The following is a 25,472-nucleotide window of genomic DNA, read 5'->3' on the forward strand; positions in this document are numbered from 1 at the left end:
AAAGAACAAATACACTGACATTGAAGCAAGAGATGAAGAATACAGAGGTTACAAACTATTAAAACAATACAAGAACTGAATCTGATAAAAAATACAGTTGGGGCTGCCCAGCTTCTGCTATTTGCAACGATGTTTTCATGAAAAAGAAAATAATACAGTGAAAAAACAAAAAAGCCGCAAAAATACAATACTGTACACAGTACACAGTACACACACTTCCCTGTAAAGCTTGTAAACTTCCCATCTATTTACACACATTCTTAAACCAAACCTTTTCTCCTTCCCAAACTCGAAAACTCCTTACGCGAGAACGGCTCGCCTCGCTCTCTTCTTCTTAACCTGCAAGCCAGTGACGTAAGAGAATCAACAGAGCCAACACCTTTGTTTAGACTTTGGTCTGCTTCCTACTATGTGGTCCTGTCTTCAAGTCCCCTTGCCCGGTTCTAGCAAAAGAAACCCAAAGGGGAATGACTGCTCTCTGCTTTACATCCTAAACCTATGAAGCCTGTTTGAATGAAGCTTGTTTCAATGATGCCTGTTTCATTGAAGCTCTTAACGTCTCATCTGGTAATGTCCATGAAAGCAACTGTCCAGCTGAATCGCCGCTCAGTAACTGCTTAAGGTCGCTCGTGAGATGGAGAGCGGTGACCGGTTGTTTATGGAATTTCAACACCTTGTGTAGGATCAACTTGTACTCTGGCACTTGATCACCCAAATTCAGCCCTCCTGTTCTGTTGCTACTACTTGTTTTGCTCTCGGCACTCAACGGATCTGTACAATGTATCATCCGCCATATTTTGACTGCTCCACTCTGATGACCAGTTACATACCAGGCTGTTTCAAGCCAGTCAGAAGATGTCGATCCTGTTACAGATAATACCGAATCAGATGGTAACTGCGATGTATTAGCCACAGCAAGGCAATCGCCATTGATGCTCCAAACCGCAAGGACAGTTCCAGCAGCAGTAACAATCTCCCCGGTAAGGTCATTTATGTAGATTGCTGTAATGGGAACTGGGAAGTAAGGGAGCTGCCTCACAAAACTCAAGGAACTGAGATCCCATATTATAACTGTGCAGTCATCAGACCCACTTGCAATCATCATGTACGGTTGGCTTACACGTAGACACGTGACTGTAGCTGTGTGTGCACATAGGGCTTTCTCTAACCGTAATCGTCGTGAACCACGGGGCCCATCCTTGCTCACTCTCCACACGCAAACAAGACCATCTTCTGCTCCAGTGACCACAATGCGTCCATCGTGACTAACACCAGCACACTGGATCTGGTTGCTTTCATGGAGATTTTCATGAGTTGATAGCAGTTTGTCCTGATCATAGCTCATAAATCTCAAGCTCCTGTCTGGGAAACCCCATGTTATGTATTTGGTATAGCCACTGGGTTTCAGGAAGCAGTTAGCCCCGGCAACGAGCACCTTGTCGTGGAAAGTAATGATCTGGGTTATAGAAGATGAACATTTACGTGTCTCGTGAGGAACTAGACGAGTCGAATGTTTCAGAGGGTGGAGAGGGATTTTACGGTCTGTTCTCCTTTTGACATGAGCTTTCTGGAATAGTTGCTTCGGAGTTTGCCCAAAATGATTAATCTGCGCTAGTATGGAAGCCTTCATTGCGGGGTCGGTAACTGCATCAATATCAACATTTCCCTCGTATGTGTAGTGATAGAAAACATTTACAGCTTCTTCTGCAGCCTGAGAATAAACATTCCAATAAAGGAGGATTAAATAACATGACGCAATACTTTTATTTTTGCATTCTACTTGCTAGAAGCAAGAGAAAAAATATTGTGTAATGTACCTTTCCTCTCTGTTTGTAACCAAAGATGAGATCTATCCAGTGATGCAGATTCTCTGAGACATAATCTGACTCCAACGCTTCTCTGTGCTTGAGGATGAACTCACGAACGCTACCTCTAGCCCACGGAGGCAGAAAGACTTCACCAACCTGAAATTATGCAGAAGAACTATCCATATCAACATTACATGAAAGGAAAATAGTATATTCAAACACAATTAAAAGAACTGGAATTGGCACGAACCCTCTCTCCTGACTGTTTTTCACCCAAATCAAGGCTGAACCTGTTTTCCAGAAACTCGGGCATGTAGAAGAATTCAGGAATGAGTTCTTTTACATCTGAAGTATTTCCCTTTCCAGATGCACTTAGCCAAGTTTCTTTTATACTATTGAAGAGTCTATCAGCATGATCAAACTGACCGCCCTGCAGTTTCTGATTTTCAGAACTGAACGGTGGGAGGCGTATAAGGTAAAACAGGACAATTCCAGCACTTGAATAATGAGAACCATAATGAAATTTTGGAACCTCGGGATCATCCCAGCTCTCATATCTGAAATCAAGGAGACAAAAAGGAATGCATGGATAAGCAAAAGTTGGATCGAATTATGTTATCGTGAAACCTTGACGACTTATCATGAAAAAGTTAGATGTATGACGAAGAACACAACAAGGAACGTGCAGTATTGAAAGTTAAAGATGCACAGCACAAACCGTTTCCTAAATTCTTCTTCTCCTTCGGGTGTCTGGCAACCCATTGGTTTATGAAGCTTGCGGAATGTTTTCGGATCTGACAAATCAAGACTCTCACTATCATAATCTGCGAGAACCCAAGGAAATACCGGATACTGCGTGAGATCACTGTATCCACGTCCTGCTAGGGTATTGAGATGCATTAGGTAATGAAAATTGCTGATTTCCCCATTTTGCCATCTTTTCGAGAATGAATTCGCCATTAATCTGAAAAGGCGGCTTCCCTCATTACTTTCCTGTTTTGCTGATCCTGAAATGGTTGTGTCGAGCCTGGGAAAATAAACAAGAATAAATAACACTTTCCCAGATCAATGTAGACAGATTCTATTCCCTTCCCATGCTTACTCATGAGCATAGATTGACAGATATACAATTAAAAAAAAAGTGAACAGCTATAAAGTAAAAGAAACATATGCATTAATGCTAAATCAGTAGGGAGGAACAAAAGGAAACGAGATGAAAAGAGTGATGATAACGTACATGCTGTTCCTTGGAAGATTCATGGCAACCAGATTTCTGAAAACTTCTTCCCTCTCTTTCTTGTGGAACACGAGAAGATCATTACATCCATCCATACTAAATATCTCAATGGCAACCGGACGCAGCTGGTAATCACGTTTTAAAATTTCATGAACATTATTAAGCTTCCACATACGCCAAGGATGCGGCAAGTTACCAGTCGTGCCCATTTTTTCTTTTCCCCAAGCACCACCACCATATGCCCATGCTCTTCCTCCTACAGCTCCCGTTTTCACTGCTGTCGTCCATGATGTGCTAGACTTAGACTGGAAATCCAGGCTTCCAGAGACATCTTTTTTCACACCCAACGCTTGATCTATAACAGATAACTCATCTTCGCATTCCTTCTCACAAATACACCCATCATCGTCAATATAAAAGTTTTCTATCACATACAGACAGAACTCCCCTATTAAAAAGATCCCATCATGCTTGTCGAGATCAACAACTCTCTCGCAGTTGTATCTGAACCTAATCTTTTCAAGATGCTCCAGATATGGTCTGATCAAATACTCACCATCATCATTCAGTTCCTTCTCTGATTTTTCTTCCGAGGCTTCATCTATTTTAGCAGAAGATGAATGTCTTGGAGAGCCAGTCTCAGATTTTGCATGGGCGTTGTCTGTTATTGGCACAGACGCCGTACTTGATTTGCCACCAAAGTCAAGAGCAGAATGAAGACTTGCTTCGTTTGTACTGCTAGCTCTATCATCATTCCATCCATTTCTGGCAGAATTGACATCTTTAAAATCATCAGACTCTTTCAAAAACGACTCATCATAAAGTTCACTGAGCAGGAAAGCTGGATCAGAATCCGTGTCAGAAATAACTGGCCCATCTTCATTTTTGGCTCTGGGAAGCTCAATTTCTCCAAGTTCCAACTTTCCATCAAGAACATTATGCATGCTATCAATTTTTAGCTTACATCGTTCAAGCTTTTTGCGCATTCTGTACGGGCCTTCAATCGGACAGAGCTGCCATTCGGGATCTTCAGAACCATTGGATTTACGCATTGGGAATATTCCACGCTCATGCACAAGCTGCTGGAGATGAGTTTGCCACTCGCTCTCAGCATGAAGTATCCAACCATATTTGTTTTGTCGAACAACTCTAAGCTCAGTAGACATGGCATCACGCAATACTTCTAGCGCATATCTCCGCTCATTCAACTGATCCCAGTGTTTGAGGTCCAACTTCGACATATCTCGTGATTTTCTCCCCATCTCTCTCTTCCGGCGACTGTCCATCCCTTTTATCCTGACACCAGGAAATTTCGCCGAGCCAGCTATGTACTGTACCCACATTATTGCAGCACACTGCTCCAATACTTTGTTGATAATCTTCTCCGAGCTTTCAAGCCACTTAAAGAATTCTGGTAGATTCCCAGTCAACAACTTATCAAAACCGCCATGTAGAACATCAAAGTTTTGTCCTTGGTTTGGTTTAGTGACGAGCAAATCCTCAAGGGCAGATCTTCGGTGTACCAGCAAATATTTCACAATATCAAGCGACATGTTTTGCACACTCTTCCTCTGGTCGAGGATCAGGGAGATTAAATTCACACACAGACAGCAGTTCAAATCAGTATCAAGATTACTTGGGCAGAATATGATTCTCCTGTTTGCGACCAACAATTGCAGAACTGTTGAGATGTCAATCCCAGATTCATCAACAGCTGGATTCGGAGATGGCCTCTTCTTAGATTCAACAAGTAAACCCAGTTGTGATAACAGTTCCTCCTCTCCAATAGTTATCAAGAACGATGGGAGGAAACAATATAGTACCATTCTATTTGTGTTCTTCAGGATTGAATGTACATAAGCATCAAGCTGCCGTGTTGCTCTTCCAAGGGATAACAAACCTTTCCCTGTGGGAATGACTTCTTCAACCCTACCATCTTTGTTAGCTAATTGCAACATCGACAACAAAAACTCAAGAGCTTTAAGAACACCAGTAGGGTGAGGAAAAGCACCCATATAAACACGGTCCACTATCATCCAGCAAAATGTATCCAAGTTCGCAGACCATTTGGTCTTGTCCAATTTCTTCTCGTCCTCTTCATCATCACGCAAGAGACGCCTTTCAAGATAGTTCATGACTCTGCTAAGGCACAAGCCTTGAAAAATCAGCACACTTTCAGGATCAACATAGAAAGGAACCATTTCCAGTATGCTTTCCAGAACAGGTACAGCTTTAATCTGTTCAGTCATTAAGTCAGCAAGTACCTCTGCCATAAAATCTAACACGGCACTCGCTCCGGCAGAACAAGGCCCGCCACCATAGCCAGTTTCATCTGTTTCGAGGAGAAGTTTTGGGCTAACTGTGAAGAAGGTATTGACAGCAGAAGACCCGTGGGAGCCTGACTTTCGTTCTGAAGATGCATCAACTTCATTAACAGATACATACGATTCAAGAGATGGAGAAACCACTGTAGAACTTTTAGATTCATTATAGTTAGAGCCTAGCCAGGATGCAACTGCAACAACCGGAGATGGTGATGGAGTGAATGAGACTTTGAGGCCTGATTTTTCAGATAAAAGGGGAGACTCGATCATAGGGAAAGATGCAGAACTCTGAGAATCTGTTGCCTGAACTTGACTTGCATTCGCTTTGCGATCTTGAAAATCCTTTTGACTTGAAGTTGATGCATGGTCAACATGATTATCTTCTTGTTTCTTAACATCTTCAACACCTTGAAATAATTTACTTGAGTCCTGTGGTGGTGTAAGAATGTTCTCCATCTTATCACTAACCACATAATTTGCCGATAAAGGCATTTCTTCAGAGCTAAGACTGACCTGCCCTTGAGCGAAACTTCCAGCACTAATGGAGGTTTTAGCGGACTTATCCTGGTTATGAGGCAAGCTAAAGAGAGTTCCTTGTGAGCCATTATCGTCATCATTTGTGTGCTTCTCTTCTTCCTTCACAGAGAGCTGTTTCGCCATCTTCACAGCATAGGCAGCCCTACAGACGAAAAAGCTTTTAGGCGCAAATTATGCAAATAAAATCTAGCAGGTTACGCTATCCAACATCATGAAAATATCCTGGTCTTATCTTAGACCCTCTGAAATTGAGCAAGAGATGACACGTGAAACTAATTACAGTCCACATCTAGTATATTCAGCGACTATTATATCGATGCAGGAAAATAATTTATTTTCAAAAAGCCCAAAAGAAAATCATCAATATTTAGTAGGTGGTGAAAATTATATCAATAGGTCTGATGATGCCAACCTGACACAGGAAAAGTAAAGGTCAGCACAATTTTCAACGAAGTCTGCACGCCTGCAAGCAGCAGAGAATTGAGGGCACAACTTGGCAAGGTCAACCATGAACCGGAGAACAGACGTCGCAGCAGCAGGAGCTGATGCTTCGCCACCCATCAAACGTGCCGCATACGTTTTGTGTATCAAAGCTTCTCCTTGAAGCTCCCCAGTCATTTCTGCCCCCTCTACAAGCTCTGCTACAAGACTGGCACTGACCTGAGAGAGATTTCCAGACTGGTGGGCGAGCATTGATTGCATGATCAACCTATCATAAGTAGATCTAGCCATTCCTACCACCGAGTCCAACAGATCTATGAATTTTAACTCCACATGGCTTCCATCATTCGGGACTAGGGCATGGAAGTCTAACATCCGAACCTCCGGTATTCTTGGATGAACAGGTTTCCCAAAAATCAAGCAGAACAGTATGTAATATATGTCTGGGGAATCATAAAAGTTCTCAAGTACCCGCATCAGCGCCTGATAACCTCCACTTGTCCGAAATTTAAGGGAAAAGTTAGGAGAAGAAGCAAGAGAAACACCAAGAAGGGTCATGATCCACCTCATACTAGTAGGATGCACGGCTTCATCGAGGAAGTATGTTACTAATTTTGACGAGACTATCTTATGCCACAACTCCAGAAGTTCCTCTGCTTTTATTGTCACCTGGAGATCAATGAGCATTTCCAAAAGCATGTTTCTCACAATTACATGTTTTCCCATTGACTCGCGTAAGAATGAGCTTCGTGACTTCACTTCAGGTGGATTAAATGTCATAATCACAAACCTAACCACATTTTCAAGCTCAGCAGTCAGGAATCCATCTTCTAGGATGCATCCAAGCAAAACAACTAATTTTTCCAGCACCGGAACTTCCACATCACCTCTCTGAAGTGTCACTAACAAATGTTCCACCAGATTCATTCTTCGCAGAATTGTAAGATTGTGGTTCCTGTACCAATGCATTGAAACCAGATTTTCCAGAAAACCAAGTAACGCAATCTGGATGGAAATAGGGGATGTTACCCAAAGGGTCCAGTCCAAGAGGACATGTTCAATCATATCTGCGTTGGATAAGACAATGCAGTTTGATGTTTCAACAGGGATACCGGTTTCAAACTCAGAAAGATGACTAATAGAATCCTTGGGAACAGAAAAGTCATCCATATCCCCATGAGACCCAACTGAGGAACTTTCGTAGCGGAATCTTGAAAGACCAAGATCCTCATAGCTGTGTTCGAATATAGCCTCCGCATGTGTCATATTAATATTACTCTGTCCACTCTCCAGTTTCTTTGGCTCCGAAAACAAAGCCTCGCATGCGGCAATCTGGAAAAATATCTCCAAAGATGGCATATCAAATAGGGTCATTTTGGGACGCAAAAATAATGCTAGTAAATGATATCCTCTGATGGTTTGCATATCTTTGACATTCTGAGGGTTTTGATGAAGCGCACAAGCAAGTAATGAAAGAGCCATATGTAGCATATCTCTAGATTCGGCAGCCTCAACAAGCGCGAGTACAACAGCCATTCCTCCCACGGGGCGGATAGTATCGCCAATCACATTCTGTCTGCAGATACATACATTTCCCACCAGACGTCCAAAACGTGGTATTCCTAAACCATTTGAAAAAGCAGAATCAGTTAAATAACGTAACTAGATCGGATAAGAATGTACAATAAGGAACTAGAGTATTAATGGTCCCCATATACCTCCAATTGGAGAAGCAGCAGCGGACAATGGGTCAACCAGATTAAGGAGGGAAAAACTTCCAGACGCACGGATGAATTCAGAGCATGTCCCATCAAATGCAAAAATAAGTTTCTTGCCAGGTAACTGAAAGGAAAGATTCCCCAACCTCTCAAGATCCCAGACAATTCCACTACCATCTGCGTTAGTGTCGCCTTGTCTATTGCTTCCATCAACCTTTTGCCCATTGGGCAATGAAGTCAAGTCACTATCTAATGAGTCCAGGATAGCCATGCTCCCCCCACCACAAGCCTGATTTGGCACAAAGCGCAAGAGATCCGCATCCTGGAAAAGACCTTTGTACCCTCTACCAAGAATGTACATGAAACCAATGCAACCTGATGTGAGCACCTCCTCGAAAAGATAACATGAGCGTGTTCTCCATGTTAGATCACTAACTCTGGCACAAGTAGCTGGAGTTCCAACTACTACTTGCAGAGATTTTCCAACAGGTGACGGAGAGTACCCCAATTTACCCGTATGCCTTAGTTTCCCATCAAGATAGACATTTGCAACACTAGCCTGGAAGAGTCCAGCAAGCGCATTCGGTTTACTATGAACAACAGCAAGGTGATGCCACCTGCCCTCTTCAATCTCTAATCCAGAAAACGACAAAGAACTTGAATTGCTAGTGGCAAGGGTCAAAGTACCATCCTCCTGGAAGTAAAGTTCTGCATAGAATGGACTTTCATTGCTTACAGCACTAACAGAAAACATCCGAAAAATGTTCTGTTGCTGTGCAGTCGAGATGCGCGTCTTTGATGAAGTGCCAAATTTGGATGCTTCTGGTTCTTTTTCTTGAGTTTTTAAAAAATTACGAAACTGAAACCAACAAACAAATGAATAACCAGCAGCAGGAGGCCAAGATCTTTCTCCCAGAGACACCTGAATAGAAGCATGCCCAGTTTTGCTCATGTCCATCTCTACAAAAGGAGCCAGGGATAGATGTTCCAAGGCTGTGTCTTCCATGATAATTAGCTTTTCCATCATACCAACTATTGCATGACCTGAATTCATAATCCTCATTTGCAAAACATATCTAAACAGCATTCGGAGCTCAGACGGGGACAATCTACACAACGAAAACTACGTACTAAGAATACAGACTGAAAGAACAAATGTAGCAACCTTCGAAATGCATTCTGAATATACTAAATATGCAGTAACTCGTACCTGTATGCTCCAAGAATTTTCACAATCTTCAAAGCATAAGAAAGAAATGGAGATGAACCCAGAAGAAAGGGGTAAATTATCTCCAACAGAAGTTCCACGCAGCCTGTTCAATTACAATTCATGAAAGAGAGAAAGAGGTGAGAGAATAAGAGGGAAAAACAACAACGATAGGGATCTGAAAATTGATTGAAGAATACCCCAAGAGGCGTGGTTCTTACCAACTGATGTGAGGTTTTCCTGATTGAAAGGACTGGCACGCGCAAGACATTCCAGAAGATTTAAAAATTCTAGCTGCATTTTCGGACTAAAGAGCAACAATGAACGGATAAGAACTCTGACGGCACCTGCATTGTAGATTCTCTCCTTATCAGGATTGAATTGGCCTGATGGGGTTGTTACAATAAAGGTAGTCGTTTCACTATCTGTTGTAGCAGTAGATTCTGATGTCAAAAATGGTGGAACTACCACTTCAAGTGCAAGTTCTAACAACAGCTGTACAACCTGCCTTTCCAACTCAACACACAGTAATCCAGACTCTACCAAGAGCTCATAAAATGTCTGAGACGTTATAACAGCGTGCAGTTTCATCCTATTAACAGCATTTTCAGAGACTGCAGCTGTCATAAGGCGAAATAGGTATTTAAACAATTTGATGTAAACCATCAAATCAGACTCATCCATGTTTTCTTTGTTCCCCTGGAAAGTATGAAGGGTCGTCAATAAAAGAGAGAAACCAGTGGCTTCGCCAAAGACTCTTTGGGCAGAACCATTGACACCAACAATTCGCCACAGAGCACCCATTGTATCACATTTGGCATCATCATGAAGCTTGTATTGATGGCCAGAAATACTAGTGACCATTCCACTCTTCAACAAATCAACAACAGCTCCTAATTCTTCATGATGGACCTGGTTAGAGAGACAATTAAAGAGAAGTAAGGATTTTGACAATAATGCAAAATATACAATAGTGGCATCAGTTTAATCTAATTCATCAACTTTGCAATATAGTTTACTTTACTGTGGTGTAACTGATCCAAGAAAAGGAGGGGAACAAATCTGTGTACGTAAAACAAAGCTAAGTCTTGTTCGGAGTTTAGTTTACCTGTTTAGTGTCCTCCGTTATTAGACAAGATAAGACTCTTAAGACACCAGTTCGATGGGCATCCGATACTAAGAAAGGAAGAATAATCGTCACACCATTAGCCGCACGAAAAGATGCCTGATTAGCCTCAGCTTTCTTCAACAAAGAGATCAGACAATCCCAACCAACAGTAATAGTGTTGTCAACTTCAAAGACTGGTAACTTTGCTGACCCAGATTCCATCAACTTTGGTGATGAAATGATGGCATCTTTAGTATCTAAGTGCTTTTTAAAGCTACCTGAGCTAGGCTTCCGATCTGAATTTTTGGAGACTCCACTATACTGATCTGGACCCATAAGAAGCTTGTGCTGCTTCAAATCATCCTGTAAGACTTCCAAAACACCAACTTCACGTAGGACTTTCTTATATTGTTGATCAAACGATATGAGCTTCACAAAGAAAGAAAGTATGGTCTGCTTCAACTGAGATGTGATTGGCTGTTGCAATAAGCAACAAAGTGACAACAATTCTTGCTCTGGAACACAATTCACAACTGTGACAGCATATTCAAGAATTTTGAGAATTATGTCTTGCAGCGAGGAAGGAAAACCAGCCATGTTGAGGACAAGTAATGGAACGGTCCTTAGTTCCTGACACAATCTATAGTTTTCCACGTGGCTCGAGAATATCTTGAACATTCTGTTCAATACTTCTTCCTGAAGATCCTTATTCTCTGCCTTCAGGAAGATATCTTGCAGCATTTGGACAGCTTCCAGGTCTTTAACTATACTATTTCCATATTCCCATGTTTCATCATATATACTATCAACAGATGGAGTTGGCCTTCTGCTATGCCCAGTTGGCTTCGTTTGGGATGAACGTGAGGCCTTACCTACAGATGGCTCAGCTGGACCAGTCTGAGCCAGGGTGACAAGGACATCAAGCAACCTCGACAATGATGGAGAAAATTTTTGTGACGAAGAATCAGCATTTTCCCTACTGTTTGTATTTCCTCCATCGGGAAACACTTCAGAAACATCTGAACCACTATATTGATCGATAGATGTACTACTGGACCCAAAAGTCTGATTTTTTGGCGAGGAAGATAGAACCAGGGCAAACTGAACAAGAAAGTGGTAACCGTGTGCATTACGTATGTCCTCCCTGAGCCTAACACCACCAGCCGCTACAAAGTCAAAACTGAAAACGATTAGTAGCCATAGTTAGAACAGCTTACATGTCCAAATATATTAATGTGACAACTGAATGTTCTACTCTCTCGTTGCATTTTCCATATGGAGAACATATTTAGAAATATATTTAGAGCCCTTATATTGGTGTAGACCATATTTACCAGGTCTGTATGACAATTCCACGCACTCAAGTAACAAGTCCACAATGCCCATTGTGTAAGCTGAGTCACCACAATCTGGATCAAAATCTTTGACAGCCATCAAAAGAACCTTTACCTGCAGGAGAACTCAGGAAGTTATTTAGTTTGTAACTTTGGAAGACTACTATAAGCAATTCACAGTAGAGAATGAAAACCTTTTCGAATAGCTTATTGGACTTATCACTTCGTAATACTAAGCTTCTGAAGAAACTAAAATATACGCATACAACATTTAAATATAATTTGCCTTTATCCTAAATTCAATCAGCAAGAAAGAATTAACCTATACCCACGTTGAAAGCTTATTAAGTATGCAGACGAATCAATAAACAACACTTAGGCAGTCTGCATAATTCACAGTCATACCAGATGGTGCTTGCGTATATATCTTGATGTGCTCCCATTGTCATTGACTAGAAGAAGTCCAAGGATCTGGAAGAGACACGAAAGGGTGTTAAATGAAACTATAAGCATCAAGTTTCAACCATCAAGCTAAAAAAGCCGTTCACGGAACTTTATCGGTTCACAACACAATAATCTAAAATAGATGCACAAAAATACCTGCATTGCATGTCTGTGAAGCTGAATGCTATGGAGAGGGACTAGACCTTCTTTATACTGAGAGAAGGCCGTTACGGAGCCACTGGCAACCATATTGAAAAGCGATTCAAGAGAGTCATCTTCAATCAAACTCTGAGCGGCAGAAGGATTGCTTGCTAATGCTTTCATAATGTGTACAACACTACCCTCCACCTACAAAAATGAGGAGCACAAAGTATTTATTGAACTGATGAATAATAGGTGCAGTTTAAACTTTAGTTGTCAATATCCAGCTCAAAACAAAGTATTTGTTTTAGTCGAATTAAAATTTGGAACAAAATTATGGAAACAGAACCTCAAGTCGTCTAGTTTGAGGTACTTTATATCCAGCATCTTTGTCCGCTGATTTCTCTTCCAAATCAGTTGTTTTACTTTTCCTTAGTTCATCATATGCTAGAAGCGCACCGAAAACGTGTATTAGACAGCAGAATATCCCAGAATCCAGTAGAGATTGTTTGTCGATTGGCTGAAAAGAACACATATAAGGCGTTTAGTAGGTAACACATAATATCTAAAAAGGCATAAAAGATCCAGCATAGTAAGATAAATTGAGCTTTGTAAGCTTTTATGGAATGGGTATACTAGAAAAGGTAAAAAAAAACTACCCCAGATACAAGTACTTCAACAGCAGTCAAAAGGTTTGCACCAGGACTAAATCCCTCCTGCAGGAAGAAATCATGTATTAAAAACAGAGCAGAGAGGTTGGCATGTCAAGATGCACGATATTTAGAAAAAGGCAAACCTTGGTGACATCTGAAAAGAACCTTAATATTCTCTCTACATCCAATGACCTTGTCTTGCTGCCGATCTTCAACTTTTCAATATCTGTCACAAATGCTCTCCCGATGACAAAAGAGAATATATGTGTTTCTACTAACCTGCAATCAAAATAAATTTCTCAATATAGGTGATATTACCATATCTGAGCTACGGTCATAGAATATGAAGTACAGAAGAGGACCCGCTGGACAGGGGAATAACATGCAGGTTGAGAAACGTATTTTTTCACCCTAATAATTCAGATGTGAAGACTCGGAGACACTTTAGTTTGGTGCAAGTGCAATTTTTTTCTCTCGAAACAACAAACTCCACTTCAACGTATATCCAACCAGAATGGGAGAAATAGTTTGGAACAGCTTACATTGTAACTAATTGATCAATATTAGCATTCCGCTTCACTAATCTACAAAACGTATCCACGGTGAGATTCAAGGCGGCTTCCTTCTCCTGTGTGACATATGAACGATTAGCACTAATTATTTGCTAGTCTTTTGTAGGCAGAGACCATATATAGAAAATGCAAAAAGAGAAACTGATCCAAGATTACAGGTAGGACATTCTGTCAAAAAAAAGAACAAATATAGCAAAAATGATCAAAGTAAGAACCTTTTCGGAGCTTGATGAACGGAACTCTTCCCACGACCTCTTGAAGTCCAGTTCCAACTCATGGTGTTCTCTGCTTTCAAAGAAGTAAAAAAAAAAAAAAGAGGATTACCAATTGTTTTACAGCAATCATCAGTCAATAGAATTACAGAGTCCTCCAATTCAACAGTATTACAACTGATAGCTTGTATGTAGATGTGGCCATCACAAAGAAAAAAAAAAAAAACTGATTTAACTATTTCTACTAAACATGTCAAAGAAAAAAGATTTATACAAGTAAGTAGCAAGCAGCCTCTGACTCTTATTTATCAAAATCTTATACCACAAAATCTAGCACCACAAGTGTTTGCAAATAAAGCAATCTAAAAAGAGAGTATCCACTTAGTTGATGATGTTGATCACTTGATAAAGCAAATCTAAACTAGATCAAGCGGGAATCCAGAAGAGTAGAGAGGATACCTTGAAGGAGAAGAGTTGAAGTCATAGCGAGAAGACTCGCCGGCGTAAGTAGTAGATGGAGAGGAGGAGGAGGGAGCAGTTAGGTCAACGGGAAACGCATCGGCTGTTGCGGAGTCAGAAGAGGATTGAGCTAAACCGACCTTCTCCTTGATGTCCTTAAGCAATGTTGACCATTTCATGGTTCATCCGACGACGAGAGCAGACCCGAACTCCCAAGATCCGAGTCGAGTCGAGTCGTCGATCAGAAACTTAAACTAATAAATCAACTCAAAACTCTCATCGCTTATCCTTAAGTGACGCCAAAGGAATTTAAATTCAAGAGACTCTTTAAGATCAGATTGAGCTAAAGTACAATGTGTTGTTTAAAATTAGGGTTTCGTGGCAAGCAGAAAGATCTAAGATCCAAATCACTTTGATTAATCTCTTTCCCTTTTCCACGTTAATGAGAGCAAACTTATTTTGACAAAACAGGAAGAAAAGAAGCTTAGCAGAGGAAAAAAAAAGGATTTTTTTTTTGTTTTAATTAAATTAATGATTTGTTGTTCAATTTCTTCCTGCTTTCGTCGTGTTTTTTTTTATTTTTTGTTCTTGTGCTGTTTTTTTTTTTTAATTTGTTGACGGCGTCTCTCCCCCGCCTTGTTCCTGTCTCGTTGTAATTTTCAGTTTTGTTACTTTATTAGCTAGCCCTCTTGCTTTTGTTTTCTACTATTATGTCCCCGCTGTAATTTATATTTCTATTTTGACCCTATTGAGACTTGAATTGCAACCCAACGACTACGAATTTTATGTAGAGATGGCGCAGACAATGAGCCAAGTCAAGGTCTAAGAACGTATAAGCACACTTTGAGATCTAATACGTGAAAGTAGCAAAGGTTGACTTCTTGTTCTCATAGTTGTATGCGTATTCAAATTGTCAAGTAGGCATGTTTAGTAATGACACACCTTGACATATTTGTGTCTAGTTTCAATCAAATAACTTTATATTTTACTAAAACACACAATGTATATTACTGTTCATGGATTCTTAAACTGATTCTTAGCTCATTATTCTTTATTTTTGGTGCAACTAGTTCTATCTCCTACCTAATACTACAAAAAAAAACTTGTAACCAAAACTTTTTTTCCTCTATGAAAAAGGTGTATGTCATGTGTTTGCAGAATTATAATACTAGATAGATGTTAATTCCATAACAATTACATAATCATTGTTATTTCTTTATTTTTTTAGTAAAAAAAACAATTACATAATCGTTGTTTGGTCGTGTAGAACAATGATTTGAATAGACAATTATCCAGTTTGGAAATTTTCGATATAATTTTTTAAGTCGAGTTCTATTTTTCAATGATTAATTTTCTCTATATAACGTGTATTATGGGCTATTATATTATTTTATAAATAAATGAAACGTAGGACCATTTTGTTTTCTTAAAAATATAGCTTATATATGTCACTGAGCAGATTGTGGCTTTAGGTATTTTAAAATAAAATGTTGATGTCACCTATATTGGTAAATCGTCATCGAATAAAGATAATATTAATTGGGCGAAAAGAGAAGTATATATTTGTATAAGTAAAAGGTAAAACCTGGTCAATAAATGTAAATATACCTTTTGCTACTAATTATATTCAACAAATAGTATTTGTAATTCATTTATCCAATTTATATAAGTATCATCGATAAGTTATTATTTATGTTTTCAAAAAGTTTAAACCAAACAAAGTATCTCTTTTCTTGCATTAACATTTTTGGAAATGTGGAAGCCCCCTTGGTCCAGTGGTTTGACTAAGGGTTCAATTACTTCTATACCCAGAAGTCTGGGGTTCAAACCCCAGAAAATACCAAATTATGAAGATTATGGAGAAACATATTACAAGAGATCTTCAGCTTAGTGCATGACGTACCATCGAACATAGATCTCATAGGACGGCTCAGAGTGGTGTAGTCAGGCGTGTATTCTCACATGGTGGTAGAATTGTCGGTTGTATAATCTTCTTTGTAATATTCTCATCGTTGTAATAACATAATTAATCGATAATAATCGATCCAGACGTTAAAAAAATATTTTTGGAAACTTTCACATGTTATAAATATTTTTTAAATATTTTATATACTATATTTGTTGATAATAAATAAATATTATAAATAAAATTTTAAAATCACTGAATATTTCCTTTTCGATTATGCAACATTCAATCTCTATTTAATTAATATTTAATTATGTATTTTTGTTTCTTAATTTTTTAAAAAAATTTACAATTGAAATATATTTTTGGATAATAATACAGATTATTATGATTTTAAATTTTATTTTAAAATATATTTTATGCTTCTAGCAAATAAATTCTATATATACTTTTACCAAAAAAGTTATATATATATTTTTAAAATATATTAAAAAGTGGAGTATTCAGGTTGGCATACCTCTGAATCCTGATCTCTACTACTAAGAAAATCACTTTCAGAAAATACTGAATCTAAGATCCAATTAACTGAGTCTTACTATAGTGAAATTTCAAACCAAAGTTAATACTAACAAAAAATTCAGTGAGGCAGATAAATAACCTGATTTGTTGCAAGGCTTCTTAAACCCATGAAAAATTTGTTGATGCACAATATTTATGTTTTCATGTAACTATACACAAGTAAAATGTTGGACTCTTTAACTTCGACAAAAGTTAGAAAGACTCACATATTTAATATGGACGGAATTGTTTTTAAACGCTTACATTCCATTCTTAGGATTTTCTTTCCTCAATCATCAAAATTGTTACAAGATGAGATTTTAAGGCGTATAATAAGAAATTTAGGACTCACAACATAATGATAATGATCAAAATCATTCATAATATAATATTAATCACTAAAAACATAACTAAATGTAAGATAAACATAATTATGATATTATCGGGTTGATATTGTTAAACTAATTGATTTATCGTAAAATCGTGGAGAACGTAACAAGTAAACAAATTCACTTAATAATATTAACTAAACTAATGGTTTATCCTAAAATCACAGAGAAGATGATGACACTAAATTCAATTTTCAAATAATAGTATAGATCATTGGTGAATCTAGAAATATTTTTTAATGGGGACATTAAAACAACTAAAAATAATTAATTATAATAATATTTAATATGTAATAAACTATATTTTAAAAATATTTTTAAAAATATGTTTTAAAATAGAATTTAGGCATATAAATTATATTTTTTTTAAACACACACAAACTTATTTAAATTTATGTGATACATCTATTTTTAATTTTTCTCAAGTATATTTAATTTTTGAAGCTAAAATAAGCTACTACATGTATACATTGGAGAAATAAATAGGCTAACCATAATACTCTAAACAAAATGTTAAAAATATAAATATATAAAAAGTTAATAAGCTAATATTTTAAATGGAAGATGGAAAAATATTATAGTTAATATTCCGCATAGATAATAGATATAAGTACAAATGGATCAAGTAAATATTGAAATGAATCTAGTGATAATTGTTGAAAATAATTGGAAAGAAAGAACTGATGCAATACTTAATAAATATTCTATCATACATATACATGTGTAAGTGGCGGAAAGTAAAAAGTAACGGGAGTAAATCAGTAGTTGATGTTAATTTAAAATAACGATTTTAGAAAAAATCTAAAATACTACGAATTAACTCGAACCACCATTGATGGGAGATAGAAAAAAAATTAATGGGAGCAAACACAACTGAACAGCAAATATTTGGTTATTTAGCTACAAAATTAATAAATATCTCAAATGATTTGGGGCAGTTGACCCCTTCTCCACTAACGTAGATCCGTCCATGGTATAGATAGTTAATATTTATTTAGTAATTAAATGGCTTAAATATCATGATAAATATGTATATTAAAATAATAATTTAAATAATAATTAATTAAAATAATGACTTATCTTAAAATCATTGAAAATTTAAAAGTAAACAAATTATGTAAAATAATAATATTAATTAAACTAATGAAGTATCCTAAATTATGGAGAAGATGGAAGTAAGCAAATTCACTTGATAATATTTTTTAAACTAATAATTTATCATAAAATCATGGAGAAGATAACAAGTAGGTAAATTCACTTCTCAAATAATATATAGATATATAATAGTTGCAAAAGTTATAAAAAGCCTTATAGTTGGATAAAGCATTAAAACCATTAGAACATACATTTTTGTGATGATTGTTTATTATATATTATTTTGGTTTTTTTTTATCTATTATTTTTATTATCGATTATTGTTTACGTAGTTTTATCTATTCTTTTGGTTTTTATTTGGGATTTTGATTTTTTCTGTAATTTTTAGTTTTCTAAAAATCTTGAATGATGATTTTAAATTTTGGATTTTCCCCTAAACTAATAACATAAAATATTATTAATAAATAAATATTATTTTAAAAAAAAATTGAAATACAAAATAATTTCATCAAAAACAAATAAGCATGTTTTATAAAAAATATAGTAATAGCTATATGCAAAATACAAACAATAAATTATACACTATAAATGTGTAATTTAGAAAGTATTTAAATCAAGTTATTTGATAATTACTAAACACATATAGGTTATTTTTTTTTTAAAGATAAAATTTCAAAATCTAACCCTAAAAATACTAAACACTATAACATATGTTACCAAATCCTAAACTAAAGACTATAATGACTCAATCTACATTCATTTATCTATGTTAAAAATAATTAAATTTTAGTAAAACTAAATTTACACTATTTAGAAATGTTAATTAATACATGATTTCAATTTTTCTCCATCAAAATAGTTTTAAAAATATGAAATTATTTTAAAAATCTACTAAACGGAAGCTTTCTTATAAGCTTTTTCAGGCGGAGGATTATAATTGTAAACTCAATAAAAGGTTTGTTTGGTCATAAGGGGGTTGCTATAATTTCATTAGTCTTTTGGATTATTTTTGCATTTGATCGAATTTGAGGTATACCTTTTGTATTCAAAATCAAGTTTTGAGATTTTTGGTAAATCCCCTTTTATATTAGGTATTTTGTAGTTTACTATATTAAAGCAAAAAAGAAATATGAAACCAAAGTCATTAGTTACCTAAGTCTTGTTTAAGCAATCTCTCATAATTTATACCCATATAAGTCCAATTTATTTATTTAGACCATATACAGTGGTTTGCGCATTTATTCTTCAAAGTTACGCAAATTTAAAATGTGTGTGATTTTATCAAATAGTTTCCCTCATTTTTTAATTGTTAATATATTCATTTTTAAATTTTTGTATATTATTAATAACATATTTTATTTGATATAATTTTAAATTAAGTTCACTTATTATTTTAAACTGAAATTATTTTTTTTATAAATTATTATTGAATTAGAAAATAACCAATCAATCATATTCTATATTGTGTTTATGTTGTATGTTTTTGTTAATTTTGTTTTAGTTATGTAATTTTAATATTACTGTTAATTATTTTTTATCATCTACATTATTAAAACAGAAGACTTTTTAAGAAAATCTTCTTCTCTTTTACAAGCATTTACAGTCATGTCATTATCTTATTTAATATAAAATTGTATTGATTAATTATTTAAACTAAATAACAAAGTTTCCTTTTTTTTTCTTTTTTTTTTTCCGGCTAACTAAATAACAAAGTTTCCTAAAACTACTCAATTAGTTCAATTAAGATATATCAGTTTATCACCACTTAAGAAACCAACAAATACTAATTATGAATCACATATTTAAGTTGCATCACATGTTTATACTTAAGTGGCATCTACTTTTTGTTAAATGACAATGTCATTACGAACACTTAACACATTTATATTTAAATGTACCAGCAAAATGTTATCAAGTTTGTAATCAAACATTATAGAAAAGTTTATTACTAATACACATAGTTATGTTATATATCAATAATATAGATATATTAACGTATATTTATGTGATCACTAGAGTTGTATAGTAAAAACTCTATGTAGATGTACTCCTTATAATTTTTATTAAAATTTTAATATAGATGACACAAATATATTAACTTATATTTTTCAAGTTTATAATTAAAATTTAATGAAAAATTTTCAAAAATACTAATAAACAAAATGAAATATATTAAAATATCCCTCAAAAATTAATAAGTTTCAGGAATATTTTAAAGAAATTTCTTTTTAAAAAAAATCAACTAATGAGAGAATATACCTCTATTTATTAACACAACTAATTAATATCCCCCAAAAAATAATAATTATATTTTCAGCTTAAAAAAATCATGAGCTTATAGAAATATATTTCCATAATTTTACACGCTCTATAGTCTATATACTATTCAAAATAGGTAGTAAATGTATTCACCATATTATGATCTCGGTCTTTTTACTATAGCTTCCCATATTTAACTTAATATATTTATAGAAATTATTTTATTTTAATATAATCAGTTTCTCTAATATTTTTTATTAAATTGAATCCCATATAAATAATAATCTTAAACTAATGAAATCTATAAAATTTCCTTAGTTTATGTAACAGTATAAGATATATGATTCACTAAAAAAAAATTCAATCATTATATTAGTTATGCAATCAATAATTAAGATTTGTAACCGAGATATATGATAGAGTACAGTTATCAAATGATTTCTTTATTAACTGATATTCCTGTGAATCTAATATATTATAACATAAATATTGTATGCTGATATTTGGAATTAACAATATAGTAGACTCATCCCTATTCATCTCTAACTTATTTTGTATTACGCTTTAGAAAAAAAACATGACCTTCTACTGTGTAAACTAAAAAAAAACTTGAAAACTGTGAAATCACTAAAAACATGACGGGGTTGAATATATTGCAATTTTCGGTTAAACAATATTGCTACTATCTTAAATTTGTGCTTAAATTTGATTATACAAGTTTACAATTAGAGTAAATATGATTTGATTTTTTGGGATCAGTCAAAAAAGGACGAATTAAAATAGATAAATATTTTTAAAACCAGATCGGTAACTGAACCGAAAATATTTTGTTCATAAATCAATATGGTTTGATCGGGTTCAATCGATATCAACTGAATTTAATTAAGGACAATCACTGAATAATAATAAATTTAACTAAAAGCTTTTTTAGTTCCATGAATTGGACAAGCATAACCAAGTTTAGTAATTAAAATTTTCAGTAGAGATAATTGTGAAAGAAAATTTAAATGCAAAACAAATGGTATCAAATAGAAATAATATTTTTGGTTTCAGATATAAAATAATATTTTGATTTTAAGTACTTATCAGCGTGAATTGTAACAAAAATTTAAATAAATATAATAACAATAAAATTATTTTTGTGATTTAAAAGACAAAAACAATTAGTATTCTGATTTTTGATAGTAATTTATCTATCCAACTCAGATATGTTTCCGGTTTATGGTTTAGTCTGGTCTGGATTGAAGAACGAACGTTTTATAGGACATAATAGATTTTGACCCGCCCTTAAAAGGGCGGGTTTATTTTTTGTTTTACATTTTCTTTAGAAATTTAAATTTTGTATTTGTGTTTTAGTTATATTTGTGGTTTTTTGTATTATATTTCTTTTAAATGATTAATAAGATGTTTTAATAATTGTATTAAAATAGTTAGTATTGATGTGATTCTGATCCGCCTTCAAAAGGGCATATATATTTTTATTTTACATTTTTTAAAGAAATTTAATTATCATATATGTGTTTTTCTTTATAATCGTATTTGTGTAATTTTTTTATTAATTATAGTAATAGATTTTGATAGTTTATTAAATTTGTGATGATGCGTAACTATTCATAGCCATTTAATTCTTTTTGGTGGAGTATATATGTGGTTTATAAACGAATTAGTTATAATTTTCATACTCGATCAAGACCCGCGGTTGAACCAATAAACCTGGTTGTAAAATATTTTAGTAGATGTTTTTGATTACTTACAATATCATTTGAAACTTTAAGAAGATATAGTTTACAAAATGAGGAGATGCATGTAAGATCTTTTTTTTTAATATTTGTTTATGCTAAATAGGTTAAATTTTGTTGATAATGATAAATTTTGTACTTGTGCTTTATATTCTACTAAATAGGTTAAATAGGATAAACTTATCCACCTTCATATTTGTATAAATATATAAAGTCAACAGTTTCCTATATAAAATTGGACATTGCTCGATTAATTTTGAGTACTTTTTAAAAAATTATGGTTTATATATATATATATATATATATATATATATATATATATCATAACCAGTTAGGAACACAGTCTATAAAAAAATTCGTGGCCTAGTGGCAACAATGTACCCACCCGTTCTCAGTTCCTGGGTTCGAACGTTCAACTTGTTTTCCTTTTTTTTTTGTAATTCTTTTACTAATGGTATAAATGTAATTTCTTATCTTTTTCCCTAGTCGAATTAGGTTTTGCAGAACATGATTTTACAACCGCCATTGTTTTTGTTCTGCTCATCTGTGATTGTTATATGTTTTTGTTGATTTTTATGTTTAAATCTTGCAAATTTGACATATAATACTGGATTTTGATTCTAGAAACCAAAAAAAGAAAGAAAAAAAAATGGATGATTACGATTTAGAGAAACAACCATGATTAACAGAATAACAGCTATAAATACTGTATAGCAGTCTGCTTTATACTCACCAAGTTATCATATTTTTTGTTTACCAAAAAAAAAGTTATCATATTTTTTTTTTCATATCGGGTGATGATGAAAAATCAATGTGTAGGATCAAAAACCAATAATCCAACTGGTTTATGCAGGAAGAAAAGTAACTGTTTTTGTTTTAGCAAAAAAAAAGTAACTGTTTTGTTATAGAAAAAAAATTGTTATAGAGAAAAAAGAAAACGTGGTTAGTGTTAAGATATAATACATGCAGTTGTAAAAAAATTAGTTTTCTTAAAAAAAAAGATGGACACAACCTTTTATCAATAGGTCATACTGAAGATTAATAATAGAATAGACTAGATTTTGACCCGCCCTTTAAAGGGTGAGTATATGTTTTGTTTTATGTTTTTTAAAAATAATTTAATTTAATTTTGTGTTTTTTATAATTATATTAGTGTTTAATATTAATTTAATTTAATATATTTTTGGTGACTATATTCAATATGTCAAGTTGCATAACTATATACTTGTATCATATGCATTCAAAAACAATTTTAAAACTTTATTCCTAAAGTTTACAACATATTATATTTACTTAATAGTTACCTAACATAATTTAGTCAAGAATATTTATATCCCAATCGCCCCAAAAATAAAAGTCACATACTCTATTAGACATGATCTATATATTCGAACGGTTCTTAAATTATTATATTCGAAAACTAATATCAAACTCAACCCGCAACTAAAACCGAACAAATTTTTTGAAAAATGTTTAAAGAAATATTTTTTTAACATATTCTGTTATATATATATATGTAGTTGGGTTAAAATGGTCTTCACTAACTTTAAGTAGAATCACATTTAATAAATATTTTCTATTCGAATAACCTATTTAAAACCCGTTAAACTAAATGAGTTCATATGAATATTTATTTCTATTAAAAATTCACTTAAACCAGTTAAACCCCGTCATTCATAAAATTAAATTTTATTAATGACCCGCTTCCACCATTAATTAATACTCCCTCTGTTTCATTATAAGTGTCGTTTTAGACTTGTGCACACGGATTAAGAAAGCATTTAATTTTGCATATTTTCAATATAAAAACATCATTACCGATACAATTCAACCAATAGAAAAATAGAATGGAGAATAAAGTTAATAAATTTTGCATTGAAACTCTAAAACGACACTTATTTTGCAACGAAAAAAATTCTCTAAAACGACACTTATTATGAAACTGAGGGAGTATTAATATTAGTTAACTTATTAGTTAACTTTTAAAGTTTCATAAGAAATATATTTCCATCGGTTTATATATATTTCTGTTTTAATTTTAATATATATATATATATATCCCGAAATATTAATATTTTGTAAGCAAAACATATTTTGTGTTGTACATTTTTAGAAATTTAATTTTCATTTTTATTTTTTGTAATTATATTTGTGTTTTTTGTTTATAATCATATTTATTTTTATAACCACCACGTATATTGTGGTTCTGGAATATTATTGTTTGTTAAATAAATAATGTGATTTTGGAATTAGATATGGGCTATATTATTAACTATTAGGTAACAAAAAAATAAGAAAAAAATAGTTTCAAGAACTTTTGGTTACTATCTGCGGTCCTAAAAAATCGGGAATGTAGTGGTTGTTATGGAATTTTGTTTGTTGTTGCCGTGTTATAAAAAGTAAAATTATAGGTTAAGCAGTTATTTTATATGGCACATAAACGGTTATATATAATTTCTATTTTTTTTTAAGTTGGACACAACTAATATCAACTGGTCATGTTCCAAAATTAATAGTATTGATTACCTGTTTTAACAACACAACAAAGTAAATGATATCTTTTTATTAGATTTTTACTAAACTATAAGTTATAAAGTTTAATCGGACGCTAAACTGAGTTATTTAGGGCTTGACTGGTGTAACCGCAGCGGTTGCGGTTGCGGGAGTTTGCGGGTGCGGGTAGTTGCGGTTTTAAGTGTTTTCTAGAGATTTGTACGACTGGTACAGCTGTTAAAAATTGTTGCGTTTGCGGGATTCTTATGACTGGTAAACTACCAAACCCAACATCTGTTAAATAATAATTTAACAATATTTACATTTTAGGTAATTATAAAAATATTAAAAATATTAATAATATGATAATATAAAATTTATATTTATAAAATCATATTATTCAATTTTAAAAATTTATAGAAAATATTTTAGTTTTGAATTTTTATAATATAAATTGAAATATAATATGAATACATTTTACAATTTCTATTATTTCAATTGAAAATTTTTATTGGATATTTTTAGTATTATTTTATTTATTCTGTTTTTAAAGAAAAAAAATTTACCCTCCCGCAACAGCCCGCAACCGCAAACGCTAGTTGGAACCAGCTTTTGATTTTAAGAGGTTCAGAGCCGTTTGAAGCGATTTATAGCGTTTTATGTGATTGTTTCGAAACACTAACAACCGCTATGAACCGCAAAAGCTGCGTTTGCGAATGGTAGCGGAAAAACCAGTCAGCCCCTTAGACTGTGGTGCTGCGTCTGCGTTTGAAACGCTAAGACGCATAACCTTCGACTTTTCCTTCTAAATTCAAAACAACAATATGAACTTGAGCCA

General features: G+C 34.0%; 1 protein-coding gene across 1 annotated transcript; it reads right to left on the bottom strand.

Annotated features, from left to right (window-relative positions):
* Positions 1-136: 136 nt before the first annotated feature.
* Positions 137-14,701, bottom strand: LOC108861199 (protein SPIRRIG-like). Its single transcript, XM_018635027.2, has 19 exons — positions 14,196-14,701; positions 13,740-13,809; positions 13,495-13,580; positions 13,096-13,231; positions 12,959-13,015; positions 12,649-12,819; positions 12,315-12,506; positions 12,120-12,185; positions 11,715-11,829; positions 10,381-11,546; positions 9,494-10,184; positions 9,276-9,378; positions 8,066-9,174; positions 6,319-7,969; positions 3,046-6,048; positions 2,527-2,835; positions 2,059-2,365; positions 1,818-1,964; positions 137-1,711 (listed from the first exon to the last, which is right to left on the bottom strand). Exons 1-19 carry the CDS (start codon positions 14,372-14,374, stop codon positions 497-499), a joined length of 10,773 nt encoding a protein of 3,590 aa, XP_018490529.1. The 5' UTR covers positions 14,375-14,701; the 3' UTR covers positions 137-496.
* Positions 14,702-25,472: the final 10,771 nt, after the last annotated feature.

This window comes from Raphanus sativus, chromosome 5 (genome assembly GCF_000801105.2).
Source record: "Raphanus sativus cultivar WK10039 chromosome 5, ASM80110v3, whole genome shotgun sequence".
NCBI classification, from domain to species: Eukaryota; Viridiplantae; Streptophyta; class Magnoliopsida; order Brassicales; family Brassicaceae; genus Raphanus; species Raphanus sativus.